This window comes from Notamacropus eugenii, chromosome 4 (assembly GCF_028372415.1).
Source record: "Notamacropus eugenii isolate mMacEug1 chromosome 4, mMacEug1.pri_v2, whole genome shotgun sequence".
Lineage (NCBI taxonomy): Eukaryota > Metazoa > Chordata > Mammalia > Diprotodontia > Macropodidae > Notamacropus > Notamacropus eugenii.
In genome coordinates, this window is record NC_092875.1 from 61,497,939 (window position 1) to 61,512,322 (window position 14,384).

General features: G+C 48.7%; 1 protein-coding gene across 3 annotated transcripts in view; it reads left to right on the top strand.

The window, feature by feature from the left end:
- Window positions 1-6,128: 6,128 nt before the first annotated feature.
- The window catches only part of ARHGAP45 (Rho GTPase activating protein 45), a 47,173-nt gene continuing 38,917 nt past the window's right edge, over window positions 6,129-14,384 (top strand). The window contains exons 1-2 of one of the 3 annotated variants that reach the window (XM_072601363.1): window positions 6,129-6,441; window positions 12,798-13,125. In XM_072601363.1, the coding sequence (XP_072457464.1) occupies window positions 6,352-6,441; window positions 12,798-13,125 (418 nt within the window). In that variant the 5' untranslated portion in view covers window positions 6,129-6,351. Of the gene's footprint in view, window positions 6,442-6,994; window positions 7,232-12,797; window positions 13,126-14,384 lie in introns of those variants that run through there. The other 2 variants (XM_072601362.1, XM_072601361.1) reach the window with 2 other exon arrangements.

The window sequence follows — 14,384 nt, forward strand, 5'->3', positions numbered from 1 at the left end:
AGATAAACATGCACCCTCCCCTACATTTTTCACAAGGTGGAAAAGGCAAAGAGGGGGAGTTCTATTATGAGTCTAATTATTTTTTTAACAGACATACCAAAAAAGGAGGAATTAGTTGACAAAGGGGGAATGAGTAGAACCTTGGTAGGAAATGACCACTCAGTCTTAGAATTCATGATAGAGAAGAGGGAAGCTTCATAGTCTGACAGTGAGGCTAGATTTTTTGAGACCAAATTGAGAATAGTCATTGAAAGAATAGGCAGGCGCCCAAGGCCTAGACTTTTATACTTATGATCTCATCTATGTGGCTATGCCCTCCATTGGTGCAGATTGCAACCCACTCATGTCTTCCCAGTCTGTGGGACCCCTATCCATGTCCTTCTGTATGTGTATTCTGCAGGCATTGCTTTCAACGTTCACTCAGTGTCCACAGGCAGTCCACCCAGTGTGCCATGGACCTCCCTCATTATGTCTTGGCTGGCCATGCCTCACCATTGGTACATAGAGTGCCAGCTTTTTTTTCTAGTCATACATTTTTCTGATGACACCCATCATGCTGTCTCTCCATTGGTCATGTAATATAAATGACCTGTGCCCACTGTACCTTTTGCTCACCTTACCTTGCCTTTTGGGGGACCACCAACTTTTTCCCATGTGATATTCCATGACTTACACTCATATAATTATCACCAGAAGACTATAGGTGTTTTTTCAATGGGCCAGGGAGAAGTTTAGGGACACTAAAAGCAATCGAGCATTGCTCCCAGTCTATGTGCTGCACTCTAAGAAGGACGTTGAAGCCGAGATCCAAAAGGAAGTGGGATTCCCTGTAGATAATAACTAATATCTACATAGTGTTTACTATATAATTATGTGCTGTATAATTCATGTGCGATATGCTTTATAAATATTATCTCATTTGATCCTCACAAAAATCCTGGGAAGTAGGTGCTATTATTATCCCCATTTTACAGCTGAAGAAACTGAGGCAAATAGAGATTAAGTGACTTGCTTAAGGTCACACATAGCTAGTAAGAGTCTGAGGCTAAATTTAAACTCAGCCCTTTCTGACTGTGACCCAGGCTCTGTCTACTGGTTGCCTTAGAATATTACAGATCCTCCTGAATGAATGAGAATATCAAAAGAGTTCAGACTGACTATCCACACAAGAAAAAGCTAGTGGATGAAGAGTATTGTCCAGACTAGACTTGAAAGTAGAACTTTTCTCACTGGGCAGATGGGGGGTAAGGTGGGACAATGATAACAGGGAACAATTTGACCAGTTATATCAGGAAAGGGGAAAGCGTGTATGTGTGCACGTGTGTGCATGCATGTCCGTGTGTGTGGATGCGTGTGTGTGTGTGTATGTGTGTGTAAGGAGGAGGGAAGGAGGCCCAGGAAAAGGGCAGTAGCCGGCCCTTAGTTGTGCCGTGTGACTACATGGGCTGGCTAATCACCACAGGAAGTAAGACTACCTTCTCCCTATCCTCAGGAGAATGTCATTCCCTACCCGTACCAGTGCCAGATGTGGGCACCTTGGGGCAAAGCCCTCTTTGCTCTGGTTCAATGGTAGTTGTGGCTCTGGTCTAGATTATGAAATGCAGCTGGACGGAACAATCCATAAAGTCAGTCCATCAGTAAATATACTCTGGACAGACGCTGCCAATAGACAATAAACTGAGTCCAAGATTGAAAGGGAAGTGAGTGAACTTTAAAAAGGATCAATGCAAAGTCCTATATGCCAAACAAATCAACTCTACAGGTTGAGAAGTGGAGGTGGAGAAAGTGTGGTTAGATAGCAGTTGAGAAAAAGATCTGAGAGTTCCATTGGACAACAAGCTCAAATTGAATCAAACACAACCGGAGAAGCTTGTGTGACTTTAGCTTGGATGAAGAGAAGTAGTGTGTCCAGAACATGGGGTCCGACTACCTTTAAGCTCTGTTCTGGTTAGATCACCTCTGGAGTACTTTGTTCAGCTCTGGGGGACACATTTTAGGAAAGACATTGATGAGCCAGAGAGCTTTTGGAAGAGAATGAGAGGCCTCAAGACCCTGCCACATGAGAATGCGTGAAAGGCCCTGAGAAGATGGGGGAGGGGGATGGTGTGGACATAACAGTATTGGAAGGTTTGTGAATTAGAGATTAGGCTTTTCCTGCTTGACCTCAAAGGACAGAAGGAAGAGTAAAAAAAGGTGGGTCTAGTGTTGGGAGAATCATACTAACCAGGAAAGGGTCCCAGAGTGGAGTGGGATGCCTGCCTCAGGCCACAGGGAGCATGGGGGACCTCCTTTTAAATGGAGGCTGGCCAGCCATGTGGGTATACTGGGGGATGGGATGGTTGCTTTGGTTTGGGCTGGGCTAGGACACCTCCATGTCTGAGATTTTGTGATTCTGGTCACTCAGTGACAAGATGGCGGGCTCTGTCTGGAAGGTCAGGAGGCCTCAGTGAAGGGAAGTGGGTTCATTGACTTTCCACTTGCCCGCTAATTGGACTAAGTAGCCAGTCACCCATCTCTGGAGCTCTCTAAGTTCAGAAAACTTGCAGACCATAGGAACTACTCAAACGTGGAACCCAGTGTCTTGTAGGGAAGGAGGGAGGGAGGTCTCCATTGCTTGGGGTCTTTGGGTAGAGGCTGGAGTCTGCCCCATGGCTGGAGATGTTGGTCAAGGAGATGACTGCAGGGATAAGGCTGAGACTGGGAAAGAGCCTCAGCCACCTTCACTCTACCCCCTGGTCACTGGGAATTCTGGTGGGAGGGAAGAAAGGGATAGGGAGAAGAGGGAAGGGGATGGATGGGGAAAGGAAGGGAGAGCACGACTGAGTCCTAGGCCCTGTTAGGACAATTGGAGAAACAGGGAGGGAATGGTGTTGTTGTGGCCGGAAGAGAGTCTCCAAAGGAGGGTGGGGCAGGCCGGAAGTAGAGTGAGAAGAGAGATCTGGGGAGGAGGGAGGCTGGGAGGTGACAGGAGGAGGAGATGATGTGGGGGTGGGGTGAGGAGATGCTTTGTAAAGTCTGAATGGGGCCACGGGAGGAGGAAGAAGAGGGGGAGAAGGGGAGGGAGAGGACGAGGAAGAATAGGGGAAGTAAAGGTGCCCTGGAGCAGCCAGGCTTACCCATCTGAGGCAGGTGCCAGTTGGCAGGAGCCCAGAGGCTAAGCTTTATACATCAGGCACAGCTTGCCCTCCTAGGCAGCCAATGGTCAATCAGGGTTCAGCCGTGGCATCCCCCTCACCCATGCACACTCACTGGCACACCCAGAAACCTCCATCTTGGGCTTTACAGGTGTTTGACTCCTTCAATGACCGCATCCTGGCCCAGAGAGAGACAGGGATGTGTGTGTGTGCGCGCGTGCGCGTATGGGGGGGGGGCAGGGTCAGCATGTCTAGAATGTGGCTGGTGCATTCCCTGGGGTTCCACCCCACTATTTGCCCTGAGGAAGGTAGTCCCAACCATTGGCATTCAGATGTTGACAATATGCAAAGAGCTACCTATGTACCAGGAGATCTATCCAATGTAAATGGAGATCACCCAGGAAAGGACGGGAAGGGCTTTCAGCAGAAAGTGGTGGTTCTACCTGTGAGTCTGGAGAGAAGTCAGTGTAGCCTGGAGGCAGAGGTAAGAGGAGAAGGTGTTCCTGGCCAGGTGCACAGCTAGGGCAAAGGCTTCCAGGTAGGAGGTGAGAGGAGTGTCTTCTTCATGAAAGTCAAGGTTGCTGGATCATGCAGAGTACATGGATTTTTGGTAAGGGGCTTTAAAAGCCAAACAAGATTTTATATTTTACCCTGGAGGTACTAGGGAGCCACAGTAAAATGAGCTAGAGAAGGAGATGGCAGACAACTCCAATATCTCTGCCAAGAAAACCCCCCAAAAGGGTCACGGTGAGTCACAGATGAAACAACTAACTAACAACCACAAAAAATAGTAGAGAGGTGTCTGTGTGTGTGTGTGTGTGTGTGAGTGAGTGTGGTGCACCCAGTGCTAAATGTCCAATGTTGGTGATATAGGACGGGGGGAAGGGAGAAGGTGAATGTCAGTTTCTCCAGGTGACTGGTTCTATATCAGAGTGGATGAAAGTACATCTAGGATTTTCAGTCCTAGCTTGCCCAAGCGGCTGGCTCCCAGGAGTCTCTGAAACAGAGGCTGAAGCAAGGTGAAATAGTTGGAGGGAGGAAGGAAGGGGCCAGGAGAGGCTTGGCTAACAGAACAGGTGGAGGGGCTCTCAGGGGTGGGCAGGGTAGGGGTTTCCCACCGATGAGGAGGGTAAATTCCCCGGCCAGGCTCCAAGACCCCGGGGGAGGCAAGTGCCCTCATCCCAGAGGCCCAAATATATTAGCCTCTGTAGTCCTGGGGTCCCCTCAGGACACTCCAGGGGGCTACCCCTTCCTAAAGGCCATTCTAGTGAGCTCCAGTGCCCTTCCCATTCTCTGGGATTCCCAACCTATACAAAGAGCTTTTTTTTTTTATTGTTGAGTCATTTCAGTCATGTACAAATCTCCATGACCCCATTTGGGGTTTTCTTGGCAAAGATACTGGAGTGGTTTGCTATCTCCTTTCCAGCTCATTTTATAGAGGAAGAAACTGAGGCAGACACGGTTAAGTGACTTGGCCAGGGCCACACAGCTAGGAAGTGTCTGAGGCCAGATTTGAACTGCAGGTCCTCCTGACTCCAGGCCTGGCACCTAGCTGCACATACAAAAAACTATCTCCCCCATTTTATAAAACACAAGGAAGGAAGCAAACATTTATTAAGTGACTACTATGTGTGCAACTTTAGAGACATCTCCACTCCAAACGAAAATTACTGCCACTCCCCACCCTCTGTTCCTTTTCAATCAATTGAAAAGCATTTATATTTAATTAAACATGCTATGTGCCAAGCATTAGAGGTAGAAAAACAGAAATGAAACAATTCCTGCTCTCAGTGAACTTATAGTCAGGGTCAGGGGGAATATGCACATGTATAGGACTACACAAAAGATACAAAATGGATTCCAGAAAATTTTGAGAAAAGAACACTAGCAGCTGGATCAGGAAAGGTCTCCTATATAGAAGATGGCTTAAGCAGAGTCTTAAGAGAAACTAGGAATTCTAAGTGGTAGAGGGGAGATCAGAGTGCATTCTAGGCAGGAGGGAACAGCTAAGGCAAAGGCACAGAGGTGGGAAATGGAGCTCTCTGTATGAACAACTGTGAGAAGACTCTTTTCCCAGCCCCAGGCAAGTACCTAGCTCAGTAGCAGGCTCTGCCCTTAAGGGCAGGAATTGTTTCATTTGTGTGTTTTTATTCTTCACGTCTAGCACGCACTAAATCCTTAATAAATATTCGTCAAATGAATTAAGTGGAAAGAAATCTGGCTTTAGAATCCGTGAGCCTGAGTTTGAATCCCAGATCTGATACTTACAGAGCTGCAGGACCTTAAGCAAACTCCCTTACCCTTTCTAGGTCTCACAGTTGGATAAGATGATCCCTAAGCTCCTTCCCAACTCTGAATCCTCTGCTCCTAGGAGAGGGGAACTCACCTGCTCCAAAATCACCTGATGGGCCAGTTAATGCTTGAAGAACTGAGACCAGCTGAGACTAGCCCACCCCCAGCCCTCGGTCTCCCCAGGCCTCTCCACCGTTTGGGAAGGGGTGCATGTGCTGGTGGGTGGGTTAGACTACATTTATAGCTGATACGTATATACAGCACTTTAAGGTTTCTACTGTACTTTATATATGATATTATTTGAATCTCCCAAAATTGTACAGATGAGGAAACTGAGACTGAGAAGTTAGGTACAGCTATTGGATTCAGACTTGGGGGTCTCCTGGTTCCAAGATTTTTCCATGAGGTGTGTGTGGGGGGGTTATATTGGAGGTCCCTCCCCTCAGATCCCAGGGGTGCTGCCCCTCAGGGTCCTCCACATTCCAAAGCTTTTGGGGAATGGGGCAGGGGAACCCAGGAGAGGCTTCCCCAAGCCAGACCTGTTGAGAAGAGAGTGTCCCAGGGAGGAAAATGAGCCCAGTGGTTGTTTTTTGTGGGTGTGTATTTTGCCTTCCGCTCCTTTTCCTGTTGGGGGGCGGGGGAGACCACGGGGCCAACGCCAATGAGTGACGGGGCCCCTGTCACATGGCCCTGGCTCTGACAGCTTGGAGGTGGAGGGGGGAGAGCCAATGTGGTCCCATCAGCCGCCAGACGTCTGGAGGGAGGAACCGAGAGGGAGGGCTGGGGATCTTGCAGCCCCCCTCCAGGGCCTTGAGCTGGGCAGGCACCTGGGTCCCCTTGCCCTCTTGGCCCCCTGTGGAGGGTGGCCAGCACTCAGCTTTGCCCTTCTGCTCCCCCTACCTCCAGCCCAGGAGGCAGGCACATCATGTTCTCCAGGAAGAAGCGGGAGCTGATGAAAACCCCATCCATTTCCAAAAAGAGCCGTGCGGGAAGCCCCAGCCCCCAGGCCCTCTCGGTGAGTGGTCCTGGTGGGTAGGGGGAGGAGGCTGGGCAGGCCCCGGGCCCACACTGAGCTCAGACCTGAGGCTCCTGAGATTCAGAGCTGGAAAAGACCCCTAGGCATCAGCTAATCCAGCCCACTCATTTAAGGAGGGGAAACTGAGGTCCAGGGAGGGGAATTGCCTTGCTTAACGGTCCTAAGAGGACAAAGCTCTGCACCCCAAACCTCAGCTTACTCCATGGGGCGGGCGGAAAAGGGGGAAGGGCCAGAGAGGAGAGGAGCTAGCTACTCTGGGGTGGCTGGGTCAGGAAATGAACCCTCAAAGCTAGATGAGGGAGGGTCTCCAAGCTACAGTGAACTAAGGGTCCTGGGGTCCAGAAAGGGTCAGAGCTCCCCAATTCTTTGATGCCCCCCACTTTTTCCCTTGAGATTCGGGTGTGGGTGACCAAATTGAGGTGGGTTTTGGTTAGCCTTAAGGAGATTCTAAGCAGGGTCACTGTTGTCCTGGGTTTGGGTGGGGGGGCTCCCTCTCTTGGGGATGCTCTGGGCTTCATCAGCAGTGATCACGCCCATCCTCGGCCCCCCCTCCCTTCCCTGCCCAGGGTCCTCCCCCACCCCCATGAAGCAGCGCCCAAGAAGCTCTGTAGGTGGGGCTCCCCCTGCTACCCTGTGTCCTACCCTCGGGGCACTGGAGGTCAGGGGGATGCTAAGCCGGAGACTGGGGACAAAGCAGAGCTACAGTCCCTACTCAGTGGGTCTCAGGGGGGCTGAGTCTCTCAGCAGAGACCCCCGCGTGCAGCTGAAGGTAGGCCTGGCCAGGGCACTGAGAATGGCGGGAGGGAAAGGGGGAAGTTGGGTTCCCAAGCCTGGTTGAGCAGAGGGGTGTGGGGGGAGGCCCTGCTGTCAGTTCCCCCTCTGATCCCCCTGCCTGAGTTGGACACCTGCTTGTCCCCCCAAGGACCGGGCAGTTTTCTCTAGAACTCGGGACCCACTCCAAGAAGCTGCCGTTTCTTCCCAAGGGTCATTGGGGGCCATTTTGGGGAGACTCCGGGACATTGAGGGTTCTGGGAGGAGATCAGGTAGGGAACACCCTGCCTCCTTCTCCTCATCTCGTGAATTCCTGTTCCTCCCTTAAAGCCCAACCCCAGAGCTCTGTTTTCCTGAAAGCCTTCCTGACTCCCCTCGAGTTTTCCTAATCTGTGCTGGTGTCTTATTCCCTTGGAGGTCATTTAATCCCATCCTCTCATTTTACAGATGAGGAAACTGAGGCCCAGGGAAGTTAGTGACTCTTGCCATGATCACATACTCTCAGACACTGTGTCCTTAGCCAGAGGTTCAGTCTTTCTTTTCTTTATCCCTTGACTCCAGTGAACAGTAGTGATACAAAACGCCACCATTGCCCCATAGGTTTTCAGTTTCTTGCCCAACTCATTATTATCTCTGGCAAGAATCCCCCAATCTCTGATGGATGTGATGAGGGCTGTCTGGGGATGATGCACTTAGCATAGTGCCTGGTACACAGTAGGTGCTTAATAAATACTTGACTGATTGACTTATGGGGAATACCTATGGGGCTCTTGGGATCCTGGCACATCACCCTTGGAATGGGCCTTAGAAATCATTTAGTCTAATTCCCTCATTTTAGATCACGGGAAACTGAGACCTGAAGAGGTCTTGTGCAAGGTCCCACAGAAAGTGGTGGTATTGGGATTCACACCCAACGGAGACCCTGCATGGTGGCATCTGCTGAGGGACACCATTCTCTGCTTCCTGCCCTCCTGCTCCTCTCTTTGGGCACTGGCTAGGAGGCAGTATTAGTAGACTACAAAGGAGCTGGATTTGGAGTCTGAGGACCTGGCTTTGGGTCCTGACTCTCCTACACAGTTATATTTTCTTCTCTTGGTCAAAGTTTCCTCATCTATAAAATGATCGGATGATCTTTAAAATCCCTTCTACCTCCCACTTCTAGAGCTCTTAATTCTCTCTCTGCCATTCCATGCCCAGATTCCTGGGGGCCAAAGAAGACATTCTATGGGCTAGCATCACGCTGCCTCTTAGCAGAGGGAAACCGCAATATTAACATTTACCTAGTGCCTTCTATGTGCAAAGTTTTGTCCTCAAAGCAAGGGAACAAAGTTGTGGAGTTTTTTTGGTTTGTTTGTTTGGTTTTTTTTGCTGTTGTTTTTAAACATGGTCCCTTCCTTTAAGGGGGAAATTTATATTTTGGTATAATACAAGATAGATGGGAGCAAAGGAGAAATGCAAAGTGCTTTTGGAATATTTGAGGAGGAATAACCACCTTTAGTTGGGGGGATCAGGGAAGGCCTCAGAAACGAGCTGGCCCCTGAGCTGAGCCTTGGAGGAAGATGAGGATTCTAAAGAGCTGAGATGGGAAGGGAGGGCATTTCGGGGAGGTGGTGGTGGGGGTGTTTTATGAAACAAATACTCAGAGGTGGAGACCGTAGCACAAGATTAGGAGAAGAACTCTCTGCTCTCAAATCAGTTCGGCTAAAATGTACAGTTCATTGAAATCATGTGAAATAAGAATAGAAAGATTTAAAAAATAATTTTTAGAAAGAATGGAAAGGTAAAAAAATAAAAAAAATTTAAAAAGAATAGAAAAGCTAAAAAATAATCTAAAAATTAGAAAGGTAAAAAATAATAAAGAAATTTTTAAAAGAATGGAAAGGTAGACATGAGGCTGATTGTGGAGGGTGCAAGGCCAGGCTAAGGAATCTTCATTTCTCCTTAGGGGAAGTAGGGAGTCACTAAGCTTTTCAGAGCCTGATGGTAGAATGGTCAGTGCTTCAAAAGATTTTAGGGGTTTTTGTTCCACTGTGATGGTTGAATTGGAGAGAGGAACAACTGAAAGCAGAGGCTGGTTCTGAGCTGACTGATGTCTGTATAGAAGGAAAGGGGCTGATCCGTGTTGTGGAGAAAGGATGGATTGGATGTGGGGGATGAGGAAGAGGGAAGGGTCCAAGATGTCTGAGCCTGGGTACTTGGAAGAATGATGTTCTCAAGAAAAAGAGAGTGTTAAAAGAGGTGTAGCTCTAGGGAAGCGAAGAGACCTTCATTTAGGGACTCGTTGAGGCCCCAGAGGGCGTGCACGAGGGAGGTACCATACTCATTTAGAAACGGGGACCAGGAGTCCCCTGGAAAGAAAGGGCCAAGTCTTGCCCCACCCTTCCCTGAGTACTGTGACCCTTGAGCACAAAATGGTTCCCCAGGGTTGCCTTCTCCCCCTTTCTAATTCACCTGGGCCTCTGCATAAAGGTTATGCCCTCCATTCTTCATCTCCTGCTTGGCCTTCTTGGGGAGGATTAAGCAAGAACCCAGGTGTTCGAGTTTATCTGGAGGAGGTTAGAGAGTAAATTCCCCATCCTAAGCAGAAGCTGAACAGGAAGTTGTAGAAAGGAGTCCTGCCCATGGACGGGTAGGGCTACATGCCCTCAGCTAAGAGTTTTTGTGATTGTGGCACCCTGTCTTCCTGGGGGGTGGGGGGGAATGGAGTTGAAGCAAGCAGCCCCACCCCACCCCCACCATGCTCTAGTCAGAGCAGGAAGAGAGGGCTGAGCCGCCCTGCCCTGTGGTTTGGAGGTTCTGTAGAGTCTCTTGTGAAAGGGCCCCCAAGAAGGAGGAAATTGAGTAATAGAGGGAGGTATGGAAAGGGGTGGGGGGGAACCCCACAATAAATCTCACCCCTTTGCCTTTGACCTGTAAACCCAGGGATGCCTTATAACTTCCTATGGAACCTGAGAACATCAGAGCTAAGAGAACTCTTGGAATGCAGAATGTACACATTCTGGGGGACCTTGGAGGTCATCAATCCAACCCTATACCAAAGAACATTGGAAGTATTGGGGTAGGAAGAGGGGAAGCTAGGCAATGCAGGAGATAGAGAACCTGGAGTCAGGAGGACCTGGGTTCAAATGTGACCTCAGACACTTACTAGCCGTGTGATCCTAGGCAAGTCATTTAACCCCACTGTCCACACACACGCGCGCGCGCACACACACACACACACACACACACAGAGTTCATTCAATCTCTGATTAAAGACCTCCATAGACAGGGATCCCGTTACCTCTTGAGAAAGCTCATTCCACTTTAGGACATCAGGTTTTCCTTAACTCTAGCCTAAAACCCCTTCCTCATGGTTAGTTCTGCCACTTGAAGTCTGTAGAATCCCTCTTCCACAAAACTGACTACTCTAAGCCAGCTGTATCCTCCTCAAGACTTTATTTCTGCAGGCTAAACTTTCCCAGTTCCTTTAGTAAATCCTCATATGACTTGATCTCAACAAGGCCACCTCCTTCCTCTGGACCTCCTCCAGCTTGTAACATTAATAACAAAAGCAGTTATCTTCACAGTGCTTCAGTGTGAAAGCTGTTTTGGAGAGAGGAGAAACTGAAAGCCTGGATGCTGTTCCTGAGTTGATTGACTATGGAGGTGGTCATCTACACAGAAGGAAGGGGGCAGATCAGAGGGGTGTTGGGGAGGAGGAACAGATTGAACTTAGCCATGGGTGGTAAAGAATACTCAAATATTTTGGAATATTGGAGGAGGGAGGGAATACCTTCAGCTGGGGGGTTCAGGGAAGGACTCATGCAGGAGCTGGTGGAGTGGCCAGATGGCCCAGTGGATAGAGCACCAGGCCTAGAGTCAGGAAGGCTCATCTTCCTGAGTTCAAATCTGGCTTCAGATACTTAACTGTGTGACCCTGGCCAAGTCACTTCACCCTGTTTGCCTTATTTTCTTTATCTGTAAAATGAGCCAGGGAAGGAAATAGCAAACCACTCCAGTATTTTTGCCAAGAAAACCCCAAATGGGGTCACAAAGAGTCAGACACAATTGAAAAAAATAAAAATAAAGTAGCTGTCCCTTGAGCTGAGCTGGGGAAGACCAGGATTCTGAAGAGCAGAGATGAGGAGAGAGGGCATCCCAGGGATGCTGGTGTTTTGTGAAACGCAAAATACACAGACAGCAGCACAAGATTAGGGGAAAAATTCTCCATGGTGCTTTAAGGTTTGCAAAGTGATATATACACATATACCTGTGTGTGGTAGGTCATTTGCACCTTACAACGCTGTGAGAGAAAGATGCTATGACTGTTCCTGTTTTGTAGTTGTGTCCAATTCTTCATGACCCCTTTTTGGGGAGTTTTCTTGGCAAAGATACTGGAGTGGTTCACCATTTCCTTCTCCAGCTCATTTGACAGATGAGGAAACTGAGGCAAAGAGGGTTACGTGACTTGCCCAGGGTCACACAGCTAGTCAGTATCTGAGACCGGATTTGAACTTAGGTCCTCCAAACTCCACTGTGCTACCTAGCTGCCCCATATCAGCTTTTTTTTGACTGCCACAAGACATGGCTGACCCACGTTGAACTTACAGCCCACTAAAATCCTAGGGATATTTTCTAAACAAATGATTGCTTAACCCCACTCTCTATCCTATACTCTTGTAATTGACTTTTTTGAACCCAAGGGTGAGACCTGACATTTATTTAGCCCTACTGAACTTTATCTCTGCTCTGGCCTGTCAAGATCTTTTTGGATCTTGATGGTCATCCAGTGAGTGTGTCCCCTATCCACCCTGTCAGCTGCCACTCTGATAAGCAGAAGTTTGATGTCCTTATCCAAGTCTCTGATAAACCAAACACAGATCCCTGGGGCACTTCCACTGGAGACCTCCTGACAAGTTAACACGGAGCCATTGATGACTTTTTGAGTCTAGCCATCTGATCAGTTCTCTCTAATTGTATTACTGTCTAGTTCCATCTCTGCATCTTCTCCACTGCAACAGTAGGGTGCTCTTATCAAACTCTTGGCTAAAAACCTATGTAAGACTGATTCTTCTTTTACAACATCACTAACGTAGAAATATGTTTAATATGATTGGACTGCATGCCATCTTGGGGAGGACCATGGGGAGGGAGGGAGGGAGGGAAAATTTAGAACTCAAAATCTTATAAAAGTGAAGGTTGAAAACTAAAAATAAATTAATTTTTAAAAACCCTATGTAAGGTTCTATCGATTTCATTCCTTCATCTACCTGTTACAAGATGACATAAGGTTAGTCAGGCATGATCTGTTTTTGATGAAACCCTGCAGGGTTCTCTGTGACCACCACCTGCTTCTCTTTTCTCGATCTCTAACTTGTATAGCCCAAGCTTATATATTCCTAGATCCCTAGTTTGTATATTCCCTCATTTTACAGATGGGGAAAGTAAGGCCCAGAAAGGAGAATAGGGCACATAGCAAATTAGGGGCAGAAAGAGGATTAGAATCCAGGCTTCCTACCTCCCCCAGCATCATCCTGGTCTCTTTACCTTCCCCCACCTCATGATGTCTCCTCTCTTCCTACCAGGAGCTGCCCAGAAAAGATACCACAGAACTGTTATCTCATGCCGCTGGACTGGAGTCATCTCCTAGTGGGACCAAGTTAGGTTCGGGCACTGTGGGTACTCTCAAGCGCCCTACTAGCCTGAGCCGCCATGCCAGCGCTGCTGGCTTCCCCCTCTCAGCCCCGGGCACCTGGACGCTGGGCCGGGGTCATAAGAGCCCGGTGACCAACAACCCTGTGGAAGGCAGTGATGGACCTTTTGTGGATGTGGAGGACATTTCCCAGCTGCTGGCTCACGTGGCCCGATTTGCCGAGGCCTTGGAGAAGCTCAAAGACACAATCCTGAGAGATGGTGAGTGCCTTTCCCTCTTCAGTGACTTCTATCCTGTCCCGACGGACCCATGGGACATCTATCCTCAGCCCCCTCCTCACTTGGCATCATAGGCCCCTGTGGACAGCCCTGGGGGTAATCAGAAGGCCAAGGTTCATATTTCAACTCTGCCACTTACTTCTTGTGACCCCTTATCACTTAACTTCAGTAACCCCACGGACACAGAACTTAGAAGTCCGAATATCAGCACCAGGAGGGAGAACCTAGAACATTGAACAGCTGGGAGGAATTTTAGAACATGGATCTGGGTCTCAATTTCATCATCTGTCAAATGAGGTGATTGAACTAGGTCCACTCTAAGGACGCTTCCAGCTCAAAGTCTGACAATGTAATGATTAGGGGTCAATATGCTATCCTGCAGCATTCCTACACTGTTCTGTTCCATGGCCTGGCCTTGATGCTGATATGCACAGGCTATCTCTGACCTCTCCCCCATCCCCCACCTGACTACAGCCCCAGCCTAGCTATGACCAAGTCCTCTGAGGCTTGAAAAACATATGTGATCCAGCCTGGGTTTATCCCTTATTCCAAGGTTGAGGTCAATGCCATGCGCCCCAAAGTTGAGCACAGTCAGGGCATAAGCCATCAGGTACTTCTCGATCAAGGTCAGGCACTGGTGCATGGGAGCTGAGGAACTGAGGCTGAGAGTCGGAAGTCTGCCACTAATGTCCCACAATAACTTCAGCAACTCTGCCACACTCTGGGCTTGGTCTGACCTCTGTAAAACAAACTGACTGAGTTAATAGAACCTTGAAGGCTCCTTCTAGACTTAGAATTCCATTTTCTAAGAATCCTTCCAGGTATGATGGTCCATGTTCTAAGAGTCCTCCCAGCTATGACATCTGGGTTCTAAAGGCCCTTTTGGCTCTGATGTTCTATGTCAGAAAACCACTCTTCCCTTTCCCCCTCACCGCCTAACTCTGACATTCCATGTTCTAAGGTCCATCCCAACTGGCATTCCATGTTCTTTGGTCTCTCTAATTTTAACAGTCTCATAGTATGACATGCTCTGTCCCAACTTTGCCACCCATTGACCTGGGTGAACCATTGAGGATTGTTTCTATTACCCCAGAATCAGTCCCCAGGTTCTCCTAGGAAGATATGTAGCTAACCACAGGGTATAAGGAGCTAGTATGACCTCCCCATTCTGTCACAGTGGAAAGGCCACGTGGGGAAGTGTTGGGTGAGGCTTAGGTTTAAGCTCTGACTCCCCGTCCCTG